Here is a 20,591-nt window from a genome sequence, read left to right as displayed (position 1 = left end):
CTGAGCTCTCTACCTTTGCTCTGTGTCCCCTTTGCCAAGACTTCTTCCCCAGCTCCATCTGCAGGCCACCATCTCTCAGCCATCTTCACCACTTGGAATTCTCTCTCCAGCCTTCAAAACTGACTGACTCCTGCTCTTCCTTCATGGTGCCCCCATCTCCCCCCAGCTGGAAGCAGCTCTGCTTCCCTCAGGGACCTACTGCATTTAGTAAATGTCACTCATCTGACATTAGGAGACTCTGCCTTAGGAGACTGAGGAGATCTGAGCAGCCATCTCCTCTCCCTATGTACACCGTAAGCTCCCTGAAGGCAGAGGACTTGTCTCACAGAACTTGGCTCCTCTGCAGGCCCAGCGGGGCCTTGCACAAGTGCGTGCTCATTAAGTCAGTAAATGGTTGTGCAGACCTAGGAGAAAGTTGAGGACAGGGTGACTGCTGATTTAAAAATGAGAGGACTGTATTCGCCTGGAGCAACAGAGCAAGAAGGAGAGTCAGGAATAGGATGAGGAAATGGAATGCATGGCTAATGATCTCCATGAACAACTGCCTCCTTTGTCACAGACCAGGTGAACTGGATGGTGCCCAGCTACCATTACTGAACGTTTTGATCAAAGATTCTATAGAAGAATCCTGGTGAAAAGGCAGGAAAATGCAGGAAAGAATTTCAAATTATCATGGACTCCAGGCTTTCTGGAGCCAAGGAGACTGGATGAACCCCTGTAACTATTGCCGTAAGATAATCTTTAAACCTAAATACAAACCAAAAATATCCCCTGAAGTCTTAAAACCAAACGATAGTTTAGCTCAACTAGTAAAGAATGTCTGCTTTGAGCACTGTGCTCTTTTAAGAACTATCTACATGGGATCAAATTGATAACAGCAACTGGGTGCTATCCAAGATACAACAATTGGTCTCTATTCACTGGAAGAGACAGAGAAAGAAGGAGACCCAGAAATCAGAGAAGGGATTGGACTATGGGACTAATCACCTCCATGAACTGTTGTCTCCTTCTGACCAGAAGAACTAGATGGTGCCCAGCTACCATTACTGAACATTTTGATCACAGATACGATAGATGAATCCTGACCGAAAGGAAGAAAAATGTGGAACAGAATTTAAATTCTTAAAGATTCCAGACTTACTTGACCCATTAAGACTGGAGGAACCCATGAATCTACTGCCCTGAAATACCGGCTAAACCTTTAACCAAAATTATACTGTTTAAACCTTTAACCAAAACTATCATCTTTAAACTAAACAGCAGTTTAGCTCAATTAGTAAAGGACATATGCCTTGAGTGCTGAGGTCTTTTAAAAGATTATATATATGCGGCCAAATTGACAATAAACCCAATTGCCGTCAGGTTGCTTCCAACTCCTAGCGACTCTAAGTCAGAGCAGAGGTGCCCCATGGGGTTTCTAAGGCTGTAAATCTTCATGGAAGCAGACTGCCATACCTTGCTCCCTCAGAGCGGCTGGTGGGTTTGAACTGCCGACCTCTCCGCAGCCGAGCAGAAATAGCGAGATTGAGTGAAGGATGTAAACAATCACTGAACTGTATATGCAGAAATTGCTGAATGGGTGCATGTTTAGCTCCATATATTTTCACCAAAATAAAATATTAAAAAAAAAAAATCACTTGGGAGAGCTCCAATATGCCAACTCCCAGGCCCCAGCCCAGAGATGGTCATTCCGAAGGATTGCTGACCTCCACAGCCTCCACAGGCCCAGAGGGCTCTGACCAGCTGGGCACCAGCGTGAACATGGGAGGGTCAGGGCCAGCACCTGCTTCTATCATGCTCCTGGCTGGTCGTTGGCTGGGCTCTGCTCCGCACACAGCAGCCATCTCCGCCTGCAGCCCCTTCCCTCTGTGGGCGTGAAATCAGTAGCTCCCCAGCCTGCATTTCCATCCCTTCTTCACCAGCTTCTCTCCACCCTGTCCGGTCCTCAGCAGCTGTTCCAGGGCAGTGGCAGCACCAGGCGTGAACAGGCCACTTACCACGTTGATGAGAACCATGGTGGCTGGCTTCACTCGTGAGGAGACGGGAATGGAGAAGAGCCGGCCAAGGGTGATGAAGCCCCAGAAGAGGCTGGGGAGGTAACCTGCCACCTTGTGTCCCACAGACAGCGGTTTCTCTACTGCGTAGCTGTACACAAAGGCGGAGTACATCCCCTGTGGAGAGACCAGGCCTTGATGAGCACACCTGCAGCCCAGCAGACCCTAACCCTCAGGCTGAGGCAGGTGAGGCAAGGGCTGATGGGGGGCTGGTCCTGCTCCCAGACAGTGAAGGGTGGGCTCAGAACCAAGCCCATACAGGCCTGAGCTGAGAACAGAGCTGGGGCCACAGCTGACTGACTGCCCCAGTGGAGGCCCAGGAGCTCCAGGGAAGAGTCTGGATCTCCACAGGAGGCCCCGGGGGGCTAGGCAGGCACTGCTCCCCCTTCCACCACAGGAGAGCTCTCCTACGTGCCTTATTTATGAGGATTCCTCAGATTTTTTGTTGAAGGAAGGGTGCCACAGCTAAACAAACAAACAAAAAAAGGGTGTGCACAAGCATCTCATTTTACAGATGAGAGATCAGACAGAATTGACTTGCCCAAGGTCACACTGGTAGTTGGAAGTCAACCAGAACTGTCACGTGTACTTTCCACTGGGCCACCTACGTTTCTTAGGGCCTTCTCTCTGGAGAGTCTCCCATACGCTATCTATTCATCCATCAGCTATTCAGAAATGTGGTAATCTAATCCTAAAGAGATTTCTGAGAAAAGGTACGGTGGAGTATTACAGAAGTCACTAGAAGAATGAAGTGCTGTTGTTGTTAGGTGCCATTGAGCCCATAGCTGGGCCCAAATCCTGCCTGGGGCTTGTTCCGACATTGGCTGGAGAAGCCTGGGCTTGTAATGTATTCCAGGAAGCAAAGTGCCCTTGAGTTTACGTGACATGACCTCTAATTGGGGGAACAGGGCTCTGCCCCTTAAAAAGAGTGAGAAGATTGCATTTGCTAACAAACGAGATGGGCTCATATCCACGAAGTTAATGAAATAAAACAGAAGCCCACACACCAAGGGGCCATGGGTGATTCTGGAGAGAGGCTCCCCCAGGAGCTTTAGTTAAAGTTTTGAATCAACCACACTACAGCAACTCTGCAGACAGGAGCAGGTTGGCTAGGTGAAGTCTCTAGCAAACTTAGATGCCCCGCTCTTTCTCTTGCCACCCCCAGACTTGAGCCCCAGGGGAGCTGGGTCCCCAAGAAGGGGGACCATCGGAGGGCAGGCTCACCGTCATGCCATCTGTCATGAACAGGACCAGGGCGGCTGTGATGTGGATGGCGAAGAAGGAATAAGGGGCCCCTCTGAAGTTCCTCCTCTGGCAGCAGCCGAGCAGGTCCTCGTGCCCTGGAGAAGACACACGGGTGGGTTTCAGCTTTTCCCCCTCCCTCTGCTTGTCTGCAAGCAGAAGAGCCCTGCAGAGTGAGGACCACGTACTGCCTCCCACCTTCGCTAGCCGTCAGCCCCTGTCTCTCCTATAGTCCTGGCAGAACCATGGCTCAGAGAGGTTAAGTAACTTGCCCAAGGTCACACAGGTGGGATTGGGCAGGATGGAGGTTGGAGCCAGCAGTCTTGCTTCCCCCTTGGCCAGTTTGCTCTATCTCCTGCCCCACGAGACCATCCCAAGTCAGGGCCAAGGCTTTGTTCTAGCTGTTATCGCCTGTGACGTAGATTCACCCACACTGGGGGAGGGGGCATTGCCCAGGGAAGCCCCAAGGACTGCTCACTCCTTGAGAATTATGATCACCGAATGTCACCACTAAAGGACCTTGCAGGAGATCTCCTCTTACCCCCTCTGTGTTCAGGTGCACCAGGGGCGTCAGTTCTCCATCCCCCTCCTCTGTGACAGCACCCCGCAAGCCCCAGCAATCGGAACCCTGTGCTGGGAGCTGGTAGGTGTGTGTGCGTGGTCCATGTGGGGCTGTGAGGTTGAGAATGCCTTAGAACTGCACCTGGGTCTGGCTGAAGCTTTGGGGGCAGCGAGGAGGGGTCTTCCCTCTGCGGAGGCTGTGTCTCCAGGGCGAGCTCGTCTGCAGACAGAAGCAGGGGACTCCTCTGCAGGCAGCAGGTCAGCAGACGCTCCTTGGACAGCAGAAGCAGGACAGCCACGGGCACTGGAAGCTGGGGGCAGAGGGTCAGGGGCCTGCCCCGTCCACCCTGCCACCCTGGCCCAGTGCACACACCTCCACCGCAGTACCCACATCCCACGTCTGCCCCGTCCAGCTCTTTTTCCGGGTGTCCACTTAAGAGCCATGTCCAGCTAATGTAGCCCGGTGCCCTGACGGGGTAGGGGAGTAGGGGCGGGCTTGGTGTAATTTCTGCCCAACCTTAACCACATGCGTTTCCCTGAAGGGACAGGCACCTGTCACATGCAGAGCTTGTGCTCCCGCCAGGCCTCTGCTGGCACAGGAGAGGTGCCAGAGAGACCCGGCCGGAACAGTGCCAGAGCGAGGCGCCCCTCTCTGCTCCATGCTAGGAGATGATGCATGCAGTGCTTTATAAACCAGGTTACTTTTGCTCATGGCAACTCTATAAAATGTGTCCGGGCAAATTATTATGCCCATTTTGCAGATGAGGCAACTGACGCGCAAAGAAGTTGTCATTTATCATAACCCGTTAGAGCTAGAAGAGGGCGGAGGGATAAGCAAGTGACCCCGTGAGGAGAGGCGCCCTGGCGACACAGCTGACTTGGGGCACAGCAAGGCTGGGACCAGGCATCCTGGTTCTCCGTCCAGCACTGCTCTGCCTCAGGGCCTGTCTGGGGATGTTCTACTCGAGGTGGGTACAAAGGCTGTCCTGGGGCTTGGGGTCTAAACTGGAAAACAGACATGGGCTTCTTTCTATCGGAAAGCATGTGCTTAGAAGCACCATACACACTGTATTCACACGAAGCCAGTTAGGTTTTCCTGAAACTCCCCAGAGCAAGGAGAGCATCTCCTGCTTCTGAGGTTGCCTGGAGAAGCTGCTAGGACCTCCCTCAGGTGCCTGTGTCTAACGACCCTAGCTGCCGGGAAGTGCTTCATCATGTGTAACCTCTGCCCCTCCCGCTGCAACTCCATCCCAGATCCCTGTGCTTGGGAAACAGAGGAAGGCCGGAAGCTGTGGAAGTTTCCCAGAGCTGGTGCGAGCCGCCAACTAATGGGCTCCTCAGGCTCGCAGAAGCCTGTCAGGTGGAGATGGAAATCTAGCTCGCAGCTCTGGGGGAGCCTCCCCCGCTGGCAGGCTGGCCCACACAGACGTGTTCCCAAGTACCAGAAAGGTGTGACCAAGACTGCCCCTGTGTGGGCACCTCCCTGTGGTGAATTTGGGAGCCTCTCTGCACACTCAAAACTCACACAAAGTCCACTGTGTTGTACAGGTAGAAACGGCTGAATTGGCAAATGTTCTGTTGTGTATATTTTCACCACAATATAAAAGAAAAGCTGCATTGAATTGTCAAAACAAAACAAAAAGAGTACTATTCCAATGTCAATCTGTGTATAAACTGTTGAACGAGAAACTAATTTGCTCTGTAAACTTTCAGCTAAAGCGCAATTTAAATAAACAAATAAAAGAACACCACTCAATGTCAGACACAGTCTGCTGGCAGCCTTAAAGTCACAAGTCAGCCCTGTGGGAGGAGTCACAGCCCTGCCCTCAGGGAGTCCTCCCTTCAGTCTGATAGGGAAACAGGAAGCCCACACACAGAGGCCTGAAGTGGCCAAAAAAAAAAAAAAAAAAAAACGCCAGGGGAAAAGGCCAAGAGGAAACAGCTGTTTAAGAGGTGTGATCACTCAGGGGAGGCTATCCAGGGAGCTGAGCAGAGAGCAGGGCTTTGAATTTGCATTTCCACCCCAGATATACTGAATCGGAATCTACAGTTTAACAAGAGCCCCAGGTGATTCTCATGTATAATAAATTTTGAGACCCGCTGCTGTACTAGTGGTTCTCAGAATTGGTACCTAACCAGCCTGGGAACTTGAGGTTCAAACTGGAACAAACCGGTTTGAAGCCCAGGTGGAGAGGCCTTGACAGAGGACTGGCTGGCACTGTTCACACGAGATCTTCGTGATAAGGATTCCATTTAGGAAGGCCAGCTCTTATTTAAAAACGAGCAAATGCCAGGTGGGTGTGCGTGGGAGTGGGGGTGTGCTCACTCGCTGGCACAGCTCCATTCTCTTCTTGGGGGGACTGTTTATTCTCAGACACAAGCCACTGGAAAAAGTCCGGAAATCCTGCAGCAAACAAAAGCCTGTCCAACTGCACCCTGTGGGGCAAGAGAGAACAGACCTAGGGCTTAGCAGGACCTTCTGGCTTCCTGGTCTCAGCATGCCTATACTGACAGTGCTCTGTCCTCTGCAGGTACCCCCTGGAAGGTACAGGCCCAGCTGCATTGTTTCCAGAACAATGGATGGGCACTGTCATAGAAGGGCAGGGGCAAGCGACTGGGGCATTTCTGAGAGCCTCCAGGGAAGATTCTGGCATAGGAACGCCGAGTTACAAGCAAGAAGAAAGGGCGAAGGAGCAGAGACTGGGGCAGTAGGTAGTAGGTCTCTGTTGGGAGCCAGAGGTCCCAGCCTGGCTTGGCCTTTGCTAGCCCCTTACCAGGACCTTGAACTAGTGCCGGGGGAATGGGTGTTCTCAAAGGCTCCTTTCGGTGCTCTGTACACTCCATCACCCCGAGGCCAGCAGGAGTTGTGCAGCTGTAGTGCCTGAGTCAGGGCCAGCCTGGCTGGCTCTGGAAAGGTGGCAAGTCTGCCTAGTGCAAAGGGGTCTCTGAGTCAGGGGATGAGCAACACCACGCCTCCATCCCACAGCCTGGCTAATGGCTTCCTGTGATACTCCCGACGCTCAGCTCCATGCTGGGCCCAAGCCAGGAGGCCAGGACTGCTCCTGGGGTTCCCGACAGTGCACCCCCAGCCAGCCAGAGCGGGGAGGTCCCCACCCCCTCCTTTAGCCCCCAGTCGGGCTGGCATGGAGGATGCTGTCTTTGGTTGCAGAGCACCAGGCAAGGTTTCCAGCCAGAGACCAGAGCCAGTGCTGACTTGGCTGGGGAAGAAGAGTGGAGACAGGGTGCAGAGGAGGCCTCAGTATCTACCAGTCACAGAATGGGGGGGCGGGGGGTGCTTCTCTTCTGTGCTCACACCCACAGGCAGGGCCCCTCAGATGGTGTCCTGTCTATCCCAGCCTCCCCAGGAACCCGCCTAGACAGCAGGGCACAGAAGAAGAGAGAGTGAGGCCCCTGGAGAAGAGCCTGACCCACACCTCCTCAGCGCTCTATCCCAGCGATGTCATCTACCTTGGCTGAAAGAGCGGGTTTTCTCTGGAGCCTCAGGTGCCTTGAAAGTTGACCCTGGTTTTCTTTATGCTAAACCTGCTCACTCCTTCAAAATTATAATCAAAGAATGTCACCACTAAAAGTCCTTGTGTTCAGATGAACCTCCAACCCCCTTTGTGTTCAGATGAACCAGGGGCATCAGTTCTCCTGTCCCCCCTCCTCTGTGACAGCACCCCGTAAGCCCCAGCATATTTCTCAGAATCGGAACGCTGCGCTGGGAGCTGGTAGGTGTGCGGGACTGTCCACTACCTCCCCACCCAGTCCTGCCCCAGTGGCACTCACATTGATCAGGGCCATGATCCAGAAGGCATAGGACACATGGGTTCCCGCCCTATCCTGGGGGGGCAGCCCAGGGGCCGTCTGGTTGGACTGAGGCAAGACCTTGGGATGGCGCTGGCCCAGGACCTGGTGGGCATGGAACAGGTGGCTGCTGGAGGTGGCGTTGGCTGTACTGTTGGCAGGTGAGCAGTCGGTCTCAGAGAGGAAGGGGTCGGCGATCAGGGGGCTCAGCAGAGCACCAAAGCCCACAAAGAAATGGAGCACCTGGGGAGGAAGAGAACCGGATGGGGTCAGGTGTGGCTCAGCCTTAGGCCAAGGCAGCCTGGCCTGCCCTTTGGCCCAGAGTGCCTGCAGTGTGCCACCCTGCCTGGTGTCCTGTCCTAGGCCCTATCTGGGCCCCAGAGTGGTGAGCATGGAAGGTGGGGGCAGAAGAGGGGATCCTCATTGCAGGGAGTGAAGCTCCTCTCTCAGCTGTCCTCTTGGCTTGAGATGTCTTTGGTGACAGTAGCCAATACCTCCTTCCCTCTCTCTCTTTTTTCCCAAAACTTAGCCCCCAACTAAGGAGCCCTGGTTGCACAATGGTTAGGTTAACCAAAGGCTTTGCAGTTCGAATCCACCCAGCAGCTCCGTGGGAGAAGGCCTGGAAATATGTTCCCTTAAAGATTACACCCAGAAAACCCTATAGGGCAGGTCTACTCTGTCACATGGGTTCACTGTGAGTTGGAAATTGACTTGAGGGCACCTAATAACAACAACAAAGCCCCAACTGGGGGCTGCTCCCTTAGCATCCACCAGCTAACCCCCCAAAGAAAGGAGGCAATAAAGGGAATGGTGGACTGGAATCCTGAGTGCCTGGGAGAAGGAAGGAAAAGACAGAAGGAGAGAAAACAGCAATTGCTCCACACACCATTTTTTAGGGTTCATGAAGAACTTTCTCTTGTTGGCACTTAGAGTCCTGTGACAATCCTGTAAGTCAGGCAGGGATCATTGCCTGGTTTTAGAGATGAGGAAACCAAAGTCCAGAGATACTGAGTAGCTTCCCAGTGTGGCACAGCTGCTAAGTGGTAACACTGGGCTGAGCCCCTGGTGCCCCTTCTGAGTCACTACCCTGGCCCAGAAAAAGGATGCCTGGGTCTGGGGACAGGGTCAAGAGTCGGGGTGCAAAGAAAAGAGAGGTGAAGGGGGACCAGGGCCGAGGGAGCCCTCTCCCCTATGCTCTTCCACTCCCACACCCCTGCCGCTGGCTGGTCTCACCTGGAGGAAGACAGCTGAGTCCTTCTGGTAGATCCTCACCAGCTGCATGTTGGCCACGGTGTCGATGCAGCCCATGGCCAGGCCCGCCAGCGCCATGACCAAGGCCAGCACCTTCACGTCGCGGCATAAGGGGATGACGGCAAACACCAGCGAGATGGCCAGTGACGAGGTGAAGAGGGCCCATAGCGACTGGGCCAGCCTGGAGCAGGGGAGGCATGAGTCAGGGATGCGGAACCCTGGAGCCTGTCGGATAAAGGGCCCCCACCTCCTCCTTCATTCACTGGGTGGCCTCGGGGGAGCCAAGACATCTCCCCCACCCTTTGGCAGGAAGGGAGCGGGAGCGGTGGAAGAAGTGGGTCGTGGAGGGGAAATGGGGGATTATTTTTCAAGGAGTGGAATCCCTGGGTAAAGCAAACAGTTGATGCACTCGGCCACTAACCAAAAGGTTGGCAGTTCAAGCCCACCCAGAGGTACCTTGGAAGAAAAGTCCGGCAACCCACTTCTGAAAAATCAGCCATTAAAAACTCTACGGAACACAGTTCTACTCTGCACACATGGGGTTGCCATGAATTGGAGTTGACTCCACAGCCCCTGGTTTTTACGGATCGTGGACAAGTTGTTTAATTTCTCTAAGTCCTCATCTGTAAGTGGGAGGTAACGGTGCCCACCTGAGCGTTGCTGTGAGTATTCAGACAGGATGCGGCGCTCCACATCCTGGGCATTCAGCAAAGGGCAAGTACTATTACTTATAAACAAACACGTGCAAAAATAACTCCAGTCCCTGAATGTTGACATGCTGTGGGATTGTTAACCAATGTTGTAAAACAATATGTGTACTAGCTGTTTAATGAGAAACTAGCAAACCCTGGTGGCGTAGTGGTTGAGTGCTACGGCTGCTAACCAAAGGGTCGGTAGTTTGAATCCACCAGGCGCTCCTTGGAAATTTTATGGGGCAGTTTTACTCTGTCCTGTAGGGTCGCTAGGAGTTGGAATCGACTCAACGGCACTGGGTTAGTTTGTTCTGTAAACCTTCATCTAAAGTACAATTTAAAAGAAAAAAAAAATGAAAAAATAACTCCTGTCCCTCCCAGGGATGGGGTGAGGGGACTGTTCTGAGCACCCCAAGAGAACCGTGCTAGATGCGTGAAATGGCAGGGGGCCTGGGATGAAACCTGAACCCCAGATCCCTGAGACGAGCACTTCCTCTCGCCCAAAGGAGAGGTTTGTGGGCTGTGGTGTGTCCTCTCCACACAGAAATGGTGATACCGCCAGTCCCCTTCACGGGCAGAAGGCCTGGCCCACCTCAACCAAAGCCCACAGCTGAGGTATTTGGGGATTTGGTGACCTTTCTAGAGGGCAGAGGTGTTGGGTTCTGTGCTTGTAAGTGTCTGGAAGGCCCTGAGCCCATCCCCACTGAGAGGCCTCCAAGTGGTGACCCTGATGACCTTCACCTCTCTTCAGACAACAGAAGAGGAGGCAGAGGAGCCCGTAAGCAGGGAGGCTGAGGGTGTTTCCCATAAGTGAATGAATGAAGGAGTGAATAAATGACTGGGGTGTCTAAGGCTCTGTCAAGGTCTTTTTGGGACACCCTGCCCAATAACTAGACTCTCAGGCAAAGGACTAAAGACTTACATCTGCTGGGGCATCTGAAAAGGTAATGTGGTGGGGGGTGGGGAGATGGGACAGCAAGAAGGTTCTGGAAGAGAGAGGCTGCAGAGGACCTTTTTCATAAAAAATTAGAAAGCCCACAGCCAGTCTCCAATCTGGCTGCTGGACTTGGAGAGATGGAGGTGGGGGGTAGCATGGTCAAGACAACCTTCCTCAGTTTCTAGCACACTGAGGAAAAGAAGGGGGCCCCCAACTGACTCCCCAGGCTGTGACTTTTCCTGGCAGCTCCTGCTTCTGATAGCCTTGGCTCTCCGCAGTTTCATTTTGCCCCACTGAACCCTTATCAGGCCGTCTCTGCTGATAGCAGAAGTTGGTGATTTTCTCTTTCCTGGCTTCCAGGCTGATCTGACCCCTGCCTGTTGCCAGCTCAGGACTCTGTGTGCCTGTGAGTGAGGGGGGCAGGGGCTCACTTCAAGGCCACCCAGTAGGAGGAGAATGAGAGGGTCACGTGTGGGGGCAACCCTGTGTCGCAGCTCTGACAGCACACAGTGCCGACCACCTGGGCCGTGTTCCAGCCCGCCACAGGTGGCCCTGTGGTTTCACGCGTGTCTGCTTCCTGCGATGTGGCGGCCGTGTCTCCTTCTCCTCCTCCTTGCACCAGTGCACACGGCAGGTTGATAAAAACGATAGACCTCTCATAATAGCTCTTTCTCCCCTTTCCTCCCTTGGACGAGGTTTCCCACACTGCGTGCAGGCAGCCTTCAGGGATAACAAGAGGGCCCCCTATCTGCACTGTCAGATAGTCCCCCCTCGACCCTGGCACACCGGGCACGGCATCTCCACCTCACTCACCACTCTGTGGTAAAGCACACAGGCTCCAACCTTACTCTTTTCAAGAATGCGCACATTAGCATTGTTCCCTGAAAAACTTGGGTTGGGGTGGTTAATCCTGTAGCAACATCTGGAGGGAACGGGGCCTGGGATCAGCAAACTGAGTAAGCTGAGAAGTGTGTAATCTGGAAAGGACATGAAGATGATGCTAACATTTGCTTGCAGTTTCAGAACATTTGGTGCAGGCCCCGTCCCCAGTGCTCGGCCCCTCCCTGCTGGCCCTGAGGTAGCCTTTGTAATTATGCCCATTCCACCCATGAGTAAACCGAGGCTGAGAAAGGCTGAGAGAGTAACTGACAGAGACTGGACTGAAACCCAGGTCTTCTGATGTTTTATTTCCTACACTGTGTTGCTTTCCCACATGCACAATGGGGGAACGTGTGTGTGTGAGAGAGAGCGAGCGAGAGGAGAGAGAAAAGGGCTGGTGGTGGGCCAGAGACCCAGCCTGGTTGGAGGGAAGGGGGCCACCGGGGAGCACAAGGCAAGGTTCTGCAGAGCCTTGAATGGCAGGATCAGGAGCAATGGAGAGCAGCTGCAGTCTCTAGGCCCCCACGTCCTTCTGCTGGGGCTATGGCGGCTCCAAATGCTTATATCCTAATTGCTTCCGAAGGCCATTCATTGTGGAACCCCCATGCCTGGTTCGGGGTTGCTGGATGTCGCTATCGTTGGGTGACGTTGATTCTGATTCATAGTGACCCTACAGGACACAGCAGAACTGCCCCATAGTGTTTCCAAGTCTGAAATCTTTTTGGAAGCCAACTGCCACATCTTTCTCCCAGAGAGCGGCTGGTGGGTTTGAACAACCAACCTTTCAGTTAGCAGCCGAGAGCTTTAACTAATGTGCCACCAGGGCTCCTTCTGCATGTTGCCAGTGAAATGAAAAGTGTTTGAGACAGTCATGAATCACCCCACACAGGACAGCCTGGAGACTGTTAGGAGGCTGAGATAGGAATTTTAGTAGATTATCTGATGGGAATGACAGAAAAAGAGAGAGAGAAGGGGATAGACAGACACAGACAGAATAAAGGGCTGCCTGGCTTCTGGGGCTTGCAGCAGGAGACCCAGGAGCAAGGGGAGGAGCTGGGGAAGAGCTGGGGCTGCGGGGGCGTAGGGGCGTAGGGGTGAGGCTGCCCGGTCCAGCCCTCTCCCCTATCCCATCTGTACCTGCTCACTTTGTCATTCTTAAGGACACGAGATGCCCACGGGGGCTTTTTTGCTCCCAGGCCTAGGGACAGGCAGGAGGAAGGGAGAAAGAGGGAGTTCGGGCGGAAAAGAGAGGCCAGAGGGAAACCAAACCTGGGAAATCCCCTCCTGCCAATGCCTGGGCTGTGATTTCAGCTTGGCGCCCGCAGCAGGGCCTGGGAGGGCTGAGCCCACACTGGGCCTGGGGTTCTTGGGCAGCAGGGGCATAGAGACCAACCGCAAATAATGGGGACTCCTGCACCACAGGAGACCCTTGTTTTTGGATCCCAGGCTGCCTAGCCTCCCAATTGCTTCAGCAGGACCATGCCTAGATATTCCAAAAATTAGCCTGAACAAATTTCTTTATAATGGTATGTTGCTGCCAAGCAAAACCAAGTCCCAGTTATATAGCAGAGCCAGAATGAAATAAATGCACTGCCTGTTCTAAATGGCCTGGTCAACAGCCCCTTCCAGAATGTGGGTAGTTGAAAATTATGGAAGAATAATGTCAAAGCAGCTTTGGCAACATGGGTGAAGTGGCCTACCTCTGCCACTTCCCAGCTATGTGGCTTGGGGCAAGTACCTTCGTTTTAGCCCCTCTGGGCCTCAGTTTTCTTCACTATACAATGGGAATAGTAAGATCTGCCTCCTGAGGCTGCTCTGAGGACTCAAGGTCAGGTTACATTTGTTCTTCCTTCTCTTGCTCCCTGGGATCCTCCCCAGCCACTTGTAGCTCCCCGCACCCCGCCCCCCTGCAACGCCCGTTCCCTCCTGCCCTGAGCTCCTGTAAAGAACACCGTAGGGCCCAGAGTACCCTGCTCAGTGGTGGGTCGGGGAGGGACGGAGCCAGCTCCTGGATTGTCCCCCAGGCCCTGCCCCATTCCTGCTGCAACTCCCTTGGGCAACCCCAGGAGGCCGGTGCAGGGCTGTTAGAAGGAGGTATTACTGCCCCCACCCCGCCCTGTCCCAGCTGAAGAGTAGCAGCCAGTCATGCAACTATTACCGCAATACAAGCTTTGTACGTGCTCATCACTCCAAAAAGAAACACTTGTACCCATTAGCAGTCATTCCCCATTATTCTCCACACCCGCCCCCAGCCATAGGCAAACACTAGGCCACTTTCTGGACTATAGCTTTGCCTGTTCTGGACATTTTATACAAATGGAACCAGACAGTATGTGGTCTTTCGTGGCTTCTTTCCCTTAGCATATTTTCAAAGTTCATGTGTAGCAGATATCAGTGCTTCATTCTTTTTATGGGTGAATAATATCCCATTGTATGGCTCTACCTGATTTTGTTAATCCGTTCATCTGCTGAGGGCCATTTGGGTTGTTTTCACTTTTTGGTTCTTAGGAATAATCCCGCTATGAATGTTTGTGTACAGGTTATTGTGTGGACACGTTTTCAGTTCTCTCGGGTGGAATTATTCGGTTATACGATTAACTCCAAGGAGCTCTGGTGGCACAGCGGTTAAAAAACTCAGCTGCTAACTGAAAGGTTCGTGGTTGGAACCCACCAACTGCCCCAGGGGAGAAAGATGTGGCAATCTGCTTTCATGAAGATTCCAGCCTTGGAAACCCTAGAGGACAGTTCGACCCTGTTCTATAGGGTCAGTATGAGTCGGAATCAAACCAACAGCAACGGGTTTGGTTTTTTGGGTTTTGGTAACTCCATGTTGAGAAGGATTTGTAAAGCTAGGATCACGTCTGGTGTGGGGGCCAGGAAGCTTTAGGTAAAGGTTTGCTGGATGCTAGCGGGTTGACAGGCTGCTGGAAGAGGAGCAGAGGCTTCTTCTTCCTCTCTTTTAGGGTTGTCAGGTAAAGTACAGGACACTCACCAGTTAAACTCTAACCCCAGACAAATAACAAATAATTTTTCCCTGAGAACATAGCCCCCAGACACCCTTTCAGCTCAGTAATGAGGTCACTCCTGAGGTTCACCCTTCAGCCAAAGATTGAACAGGCCCATGGAACAAAACAAGACTAAAGGGGTGTACCTGCCCTGGGGCAGGGACTCGAAGGCAGGAGGGAAGAGGACAGCTGATGATAGGGAACCCTGGGTTGAGAAGGGAGAGTGTTCATATGTTGTGGGGTTGTTAACCAAGGTCACAGAACAATGTGTCTACTGACTGATGAGAAACTAGTTTGTTCTGTAAACCTTCATCTAAAGTACAATAAAAAAATAATTTTTTAGCATAAATATGTCCTATGCAATATTTGGGATACACTCATACAAAAAACAAAAACAAAAAACGATCTGCTACCCAGCAGAGGCTTTCTAGTAGGGGAAGACCAACCACAGTCCAGCTCAGGACAGCACTGCATTTGTGTCATGTACTGGGGACCGCAGGGGGTCAGTGGGCCAGCAGGTCAGTGCAGAGGAGGAACGTGCTGGAGGAGAGCCCCCTCCCAGGAGGCTGGCTTGGGAAACAGTGTGCAGGAGACTGGGTTTCATGCAATGGGCAGAGGGAGCAACAGTGGGGCCTGGGGCACAGCAGGACATGCAGGCTGATAAGGATTTGAGAAAAAAGAAAAGTTGAGAAGGAGATAGTGAATGGGGCAAAGAGAGGAAGAACCCAACAAGCTTTCGATGGAGAGGGTACACGCAGGGGAAAGGCCAAGGAGAGGTGAGGGGAAGTCTGCTGTGGGAGCTCTGAAAGCCATTTTGTTACCCTGATGCCTCTGAGATAATGGGGTCTCCCAGCTGCCCAGAGTGGTTAGACAGGTCCCCAATACACCTGGAAAAAAACTAACCCCTTCTCTAAATACCACCTCCCCTTTCCAGTCTGACAAAGCACATACCTATATACCTTGTCAGCCAGGTGGCTTTTGTTTTCTCTTCTGATTTCCCTGTTCATGGTAAGCAAGGTTTTTCTAAGGAAGGTCTAGTCCAAATTCTTCTTAGCCTAACTGCACCCCCCTCTCCTTCTTGGCCCACGTGCAGTGACCTCCTTCAAGGTCTCTGTCTAGGCTAGAAGCCCCACAATCAAGTAACAGAGGTTGAAAGAGAAAGACAGACAGACAGATAGACACAAGGGGAAGGCTGAAGCTACCCTGAGCAGAGGGCCCAAACCCTCCCCGTCCCCATCCTAACATCAGATGCTCTTGCCAAGATTTCTCCCCACGCTGTCCCTCCAAGGCATGCCTCTATGTCAGAGTCCAGAAGCTCCTTTCCTCCTGGGTACTAAGTCTGGGTCAGGCAGTAGGCTTGGCCCAAGCAGGAACCTGAGAGAAAGAGGCAGGCCCCACTGTCCTCCCTGGCATGCCATCCCGCACTCCCCCCAACTCCCCCGCAACAGCTGTCCTGCAGATTTGTTAAACCAATCCCCTACTCACAAGTACCAGCCTAGCTCACACTAGCGGGTAATCACTTAAGCTGAAATCACTTCCAGGGGTATTAGCATTTGAACTGAGAAGTGGTGAGGCCCCAAGGAACCAGGCTTTAGAGGCCGGTTTTAGAGCTGAAGGAGGTTCTGTTTGTTTGGGGGGATTAGGAGGAGCTGCTCAGCACTAGCTAGGTAGTAGTGGACTCTGTCTGCACCAAAGGCCTCCCCTGTGGGATCCTTCCATTTCCACTGGAAGTCTGCTTTGCTCTTAGCCAAAGGAAAGTGTTCTTTACGGCATTTTGCTTTGGCAATGGGCTGGGGGGGGCGGGGTGGCGCAGTAGGGAGGAACAGAGGTTCAGAATTTAAACCTGAACTGCTGTTAGGACCTACGGGGCCTCAGTTGCCAGCAGGAAGCCCCAGAGGCCCACAGCTTCCTTCCCAGGACTGTGGGAACTCAGGAATACTCATTCCATGAGTACCACAGGGATACTCATCCCAGGCCTGTGTCTGATCTGCAGAGCTGAAGCTGGCTGTTCATAAAAAGCAAAAAAACCAAACTCATCGTGGTCAAGTCGATTCTGACTCATAGTGATCCTATAGCGACCCTATTGGACAGAGTAGAACGGCCCCACAGAGTTTCCAAGGAGCACCTGGTGGATTCGAATTGCTGACCTTTTGGTTAGCAGCACAATCAGGGTTTCCGTCCATTCACAAAGCAAGAGACATTTCCGAAGTATCTGGTTCTAGAGACAATTGCCAGGTACAAGTGTAAGCTAGGCTTCTTAGCAGCTGGGCAAATCACTTAATCTCTCTGTAAATTTCCTTATGCATAAAATGGAGATAACAGTAGTCTTTTACAGGGTTGTTCTTCAGATTAAATGAGTCACACATGTAAAGCACTAAGACCAATGGCAGGCACAGAGTAAGTGCTCAGTAAATTAGTGTTGTTGCCACTGCCATCTTTCTTTTCTTGGAGCCAGTCTCCTCTTGCAGGGCCTCTCCACTGCTGGTGGAGAGGAAGGAACCCTCAAAAAAGGAGCCCTAGGGAGTCAATAAGCAAGCAAGAAGAGGTGGCCCAGCTGGGTGTGTATCTCTGTCGGCTTCACAAAACCAAGCTCACCAACCTACCATTTGGAATGATCCCCCATTTTCCTTCCTGCTCTTTGCACTACACATACTCCTAAAAAGTCCCGGGTAAGGGAGCTTTCGTAAGTCAGAATACTTTAGGGGGAAAAGCACCCTGATATCTAGAGATACTTATCTTCATTTCTAATTAAGCCTGTAGGCAAAACGGATCTTGAGCTTTTTAAGGTTTTCTGAATCGCCCTACACAATTCACAAAAGTCCTGTGCCAAACCCACAAAAACACTACTGCACACAAAGACAGTTGCTATTTAAGAGGAGAATTTTGTTTATAAGACGATTTGGTAATGGGATAATCACTCCCTAATGAGTACTGTTTTGTAAATTTGGGTGGCCTAGGGTGGGGCCCAGGAGCCTTGGTGATGCAGTAGTTAAGAGCTCTGCTGCTTACCAAAAGGTCAGCAGTTTGACTCCACCAGCTGCTCCTTGGAAACCCTCTGGGGCAGTTCTACGCTGTCCTATAGGGTCACTATGAGTCAGAATCAACTCAACAGCATGGGTTTGCTTTTTGGTTTTTGGTAAGGTGGGGTCCATCTGTATGGACACCTGAGCTCCTCTTCAACCGCACTGACTGAGGTGGAGTGGAAAACCCACTCTCATGGAGACCGCTTAAGGAATCCTGGTGGTGCAGTGGTTAAGCGGTTGGAACCCACCAGCTGCTCCATGGGAAAAAGATGTGGCAGGCTGCTTCCGTGAATATTACAGCCTTGGGAACCCTATGGGGCAGTTCTACTCTCTCCTTCAGGGTCGCTGTGAGTCAGAATCGACTTGATGACAACAGGATGGAGAGTAGGAGTGACAGCTAGGAGCAGTGCTGGCCTGCGGCTTGGCCCAGAATTGTCCCTCCAGAGGTTTCTCTGGGATAGCCCAGCTGTGGTTTCTTCCTAAGGCCCTCTGCTTGCCTGAGTCCACGCAATCCAGGAAACCACTTGGCCGAGAGCTGGGACTAGAGAATTCAGTGCACCAGCCTCTGGCTTGCACATCATCTATGCCCCCGCTCTGGGTCTCTGTTTTCCCATCTGCACTGGGAGAGTGAATTCCACTGCTTTTCCAAAAACGCTGTGGAGGAGGGGGGAGGAGGAGAGATGAGGCCTGTGACAATGCCTTCCCCAAGCTGCCCGGTCCATTGTGAACGGGGCTCTAGAATGGTATGCAAAGGGGCATCCCCGGGAGCCATGCCAGGGAGAGCCCTGCCCAGGCAGAGGCCAGGGAGAAGTAACATCAGCAGGGAGCAGGAGGGGCACCTGGGATGAGGGTCCCCCTGGGTGAGACATCTGTGCCTCCCCCACCTGGCCCTAGCAGCCAGGTCCTGCGTGTCTCAGGGCTGGACGGGCTCTGCCTCCTGGGCAGTGGTCCATGCAGGAAGGCTGTCCCGGCGAGCCAGGACCACACAGGCCCACCAGCCCCATGGCCACCCGGGGAAGGGGTAGCCCGTGGCAGCTGACCTGGAGCTGATTACCTGAGCGGAGCCCGCGCCCAGCAGCTCTGTCAAGCCGCAGGCCAGCTCTGGCACCCGGCACTGCCACTGGGGTGACACTCCCACTCACCTTCCGCTTCACGGCCAAAACCGCCCCTGGCAGCGGGGGCCGCTACCAAGCCTCAGACCCGCTGTGCGGGAGAGGCCTCCCGCCGCCACAAACTCCACGGCTCCCTCGCTCTCTCTGAGGTGAGGGGTGGGAGAAGCGGGCTGAGAGCTGGTTTCACCCTCTCTCAGGGGTGAGTGAAGGAAAATAAATAACCCAGAAGTCACCTTCAGTCTCAGGAGTTTTCCGGGGAGAGCTGGGGTGGGGGAGGGGGGCAGCCCTGCAGCTAAGGCGGCGCGAAGGGAGCAGAGCCGGGGCGCGGGGGGGGGGTGGTCGCCGGCCCCCCGCAGAGGCGCGGGCAGCCCCGCTGGGAGCGGGGCGGCGGCGGGAAGGGCAGGGTGGCCGCGGCGGTGCCGAGCGCGGCGGGAGAGGCGCGGAGGGAGCGGGGGGCTGCGGGCGGGGGCAGCGGGCCGGCACTCACGTCCTCTTGAAGACGCCCCCGAGGGCGCTGCCCAGCAGGAGGCAGAGCTGCTGCGAGAAGAAGACCCAGGAGATCTGGGGCAGCGAGCTGTGCGTCTGGCAGCGCAGGTCCAGCAGCGTGGGCCCCAGGAAGGCGATGCACAGGCCGAAGCTGAAGAAGACGCTCCAGTAGGTGAGCGTGGGCTGCAGGTTGCGGCGGAGCAGTCCCGACACGCGCCCGTCGCAGCCCATGGCCCCGCTCCCGGCTCGCGGCCGCTGCCCGAGTGCCGCGCCGCCCGCGGAGGCCGGCCGGGCTGGGGAGGCCGGCGGCCGGGAGGGAGGGGCCGGGAGGGGCCGGGAGGGGCCGCCCGGCCAGGGGCCCCGCCCTCGGCCCGCGGAGCGGCGGGGGCGCCTCGGCGGCCGGTGGGCCCCGCGCCGGCTCTGCGCCTCCCGCGTGCGGCCCGGGCGCCGCTCCCCCTGCTTGCCAAACACACATGCCCACCCTCCCCCGGCTGCGGAGCCCAGCCCGGAGCCGCTCTTCGCCCCACTCCATCTCTTCCTCAGCGCCGGGGTCGGAGGGCTCTGAGTGCCCATTTTAGAGCTGGGCAAACTGAGACCCCGCGACGCCCTGTACGTACACAGGCTCGAGAGAGGGATCTCCCAGCCCTTCGCCTAGGTACAAGCGCTCCCACACACCAACCTGGCCTGGGCTTTGGCGGTGGAGGAAACCCAAGATCTCTCCCCTTAAACCTAGGGGCTTCGCAGATGGACTTCGAGGGTCTGACGGCGCCCTCCTCTCCCCCGGAAAAGAGGGCAAATCTTCTACATACCCAACGCCCCCCCGGAGAGTATTCGTGGCTTTCATTAGAACCCTGGAGAGGTTAAGCACAATATCCTTTAGGTCGAAAATCCTAAACAACTTAACAGTCCTCTTTATCCCAGGCTCCCTGGAAGAGCCTGAGAGCCGGTTGCCATCAGCCTCATCCCACCTGTGCCTAGACAGGTGTGAGAAGAAGGAGGGTGTCTGCTGTCCAGGACTCTGTATCTCCTTCTTCCTAGATTTGGGGGAAGTGAGGAGGTGGTGGGGGGGGTGTCCTGAAATAATCCTCTGGAAAAAGAGTTCCAAGGAAATGCCCTTTTTGTTGGAAAAAGCTGCCAGGCTTAGCCTCCAGACTGGAGCCCTGAGAGGAGGCAGGTAGGCTTTCTATCCAGCCCTCTCCACAGAGCACACCTGTACCCTGGATTTTATTTGTTTGTGTTAACCTGCCCTGTTCTAGAAAGGATATAAGGGGGGTGAGTATTATACTCATGGGGTGACTCATTTTGTTTTTTACTACTTACTTTGTACTATTTTATTGAAGTATAACTTACAGTAAAACGTGCTGATCCTAAATGAATGTTTACGCCTTTGTAGGGTGGTGGTTCAGTGGTAGAATTCTCGCTTCCCATGGAGGCTTGCGTGTTGATGTGATGCCAAACAGGTTTCCACAGAGCTTTCAGACTAAGACAGACTAGGGAGAAAGGCCTGGCGATCTGCTTCTGAAAACCAAGCAATGAAAACCC

General features: G+C 53.8%; 1 protein-coding gene across 1 annotated transcript in view; it reads right to left on the bottom strand.

Moving 5' to 3' along the window:
- Positions 1-19,341, bottom strand: part of MFSD4A (major facilitator superfamily domain containing 4A) — a 42,815-nt gene extending 23,474 nt beyond the window's left edge. The window contains exons 1-6 of the mRNA XM_049858444.1: positions 19,051-19,341; positions 8,898-9,096; positions 7,647-7,907; positions 4,000-4,168; positions 3,279-3,394; positions 1,998-2,171 (exon numbers count right to left, since the gene is read on the bottom strand). Coding sequence (XP_049714401.1) covers positions 1,998-2,171; positions 3,279-3,394; positions 4,000-4,168; positions 7,647-7,907; positions 8,898-9,096; positions 19,051-19,280 — 1,149 coding nt within the window. The 5' untranslated portion in view covers positions 19,281-19,341. The remainder of the gene's footprint in view (positions 1-1,997; positions 2,172-3,278; positions 3,395-3,999; positions 4,169-7,646; positions 7,908-8,897; positions 9,097-19,050) is intronic.
- Between the last annotated feature and the right edge of the window lie 1,250 nt (positions 19,342-20,591).

The sequence above is a fragment of the Elephas maximus genome, chromosome 18 (genome assembly GCF_024166365.1).
Source record: "Elephas maximus indicus isolate mEleMax1 chromosome 18, mEleMax1 primary haplotype, whole genome shotgun sequence".
Lineage (NCBI taxonomy): Eukaryota > Metazoa > Chordata > Mammalia > Proboscidea > Elephantidae > Elephas > Elephas maximus.
Note: the sequence above shows the minus strand (reverse complement) of the source record. Positions and strands in the feature narration are given on the sequence as shown.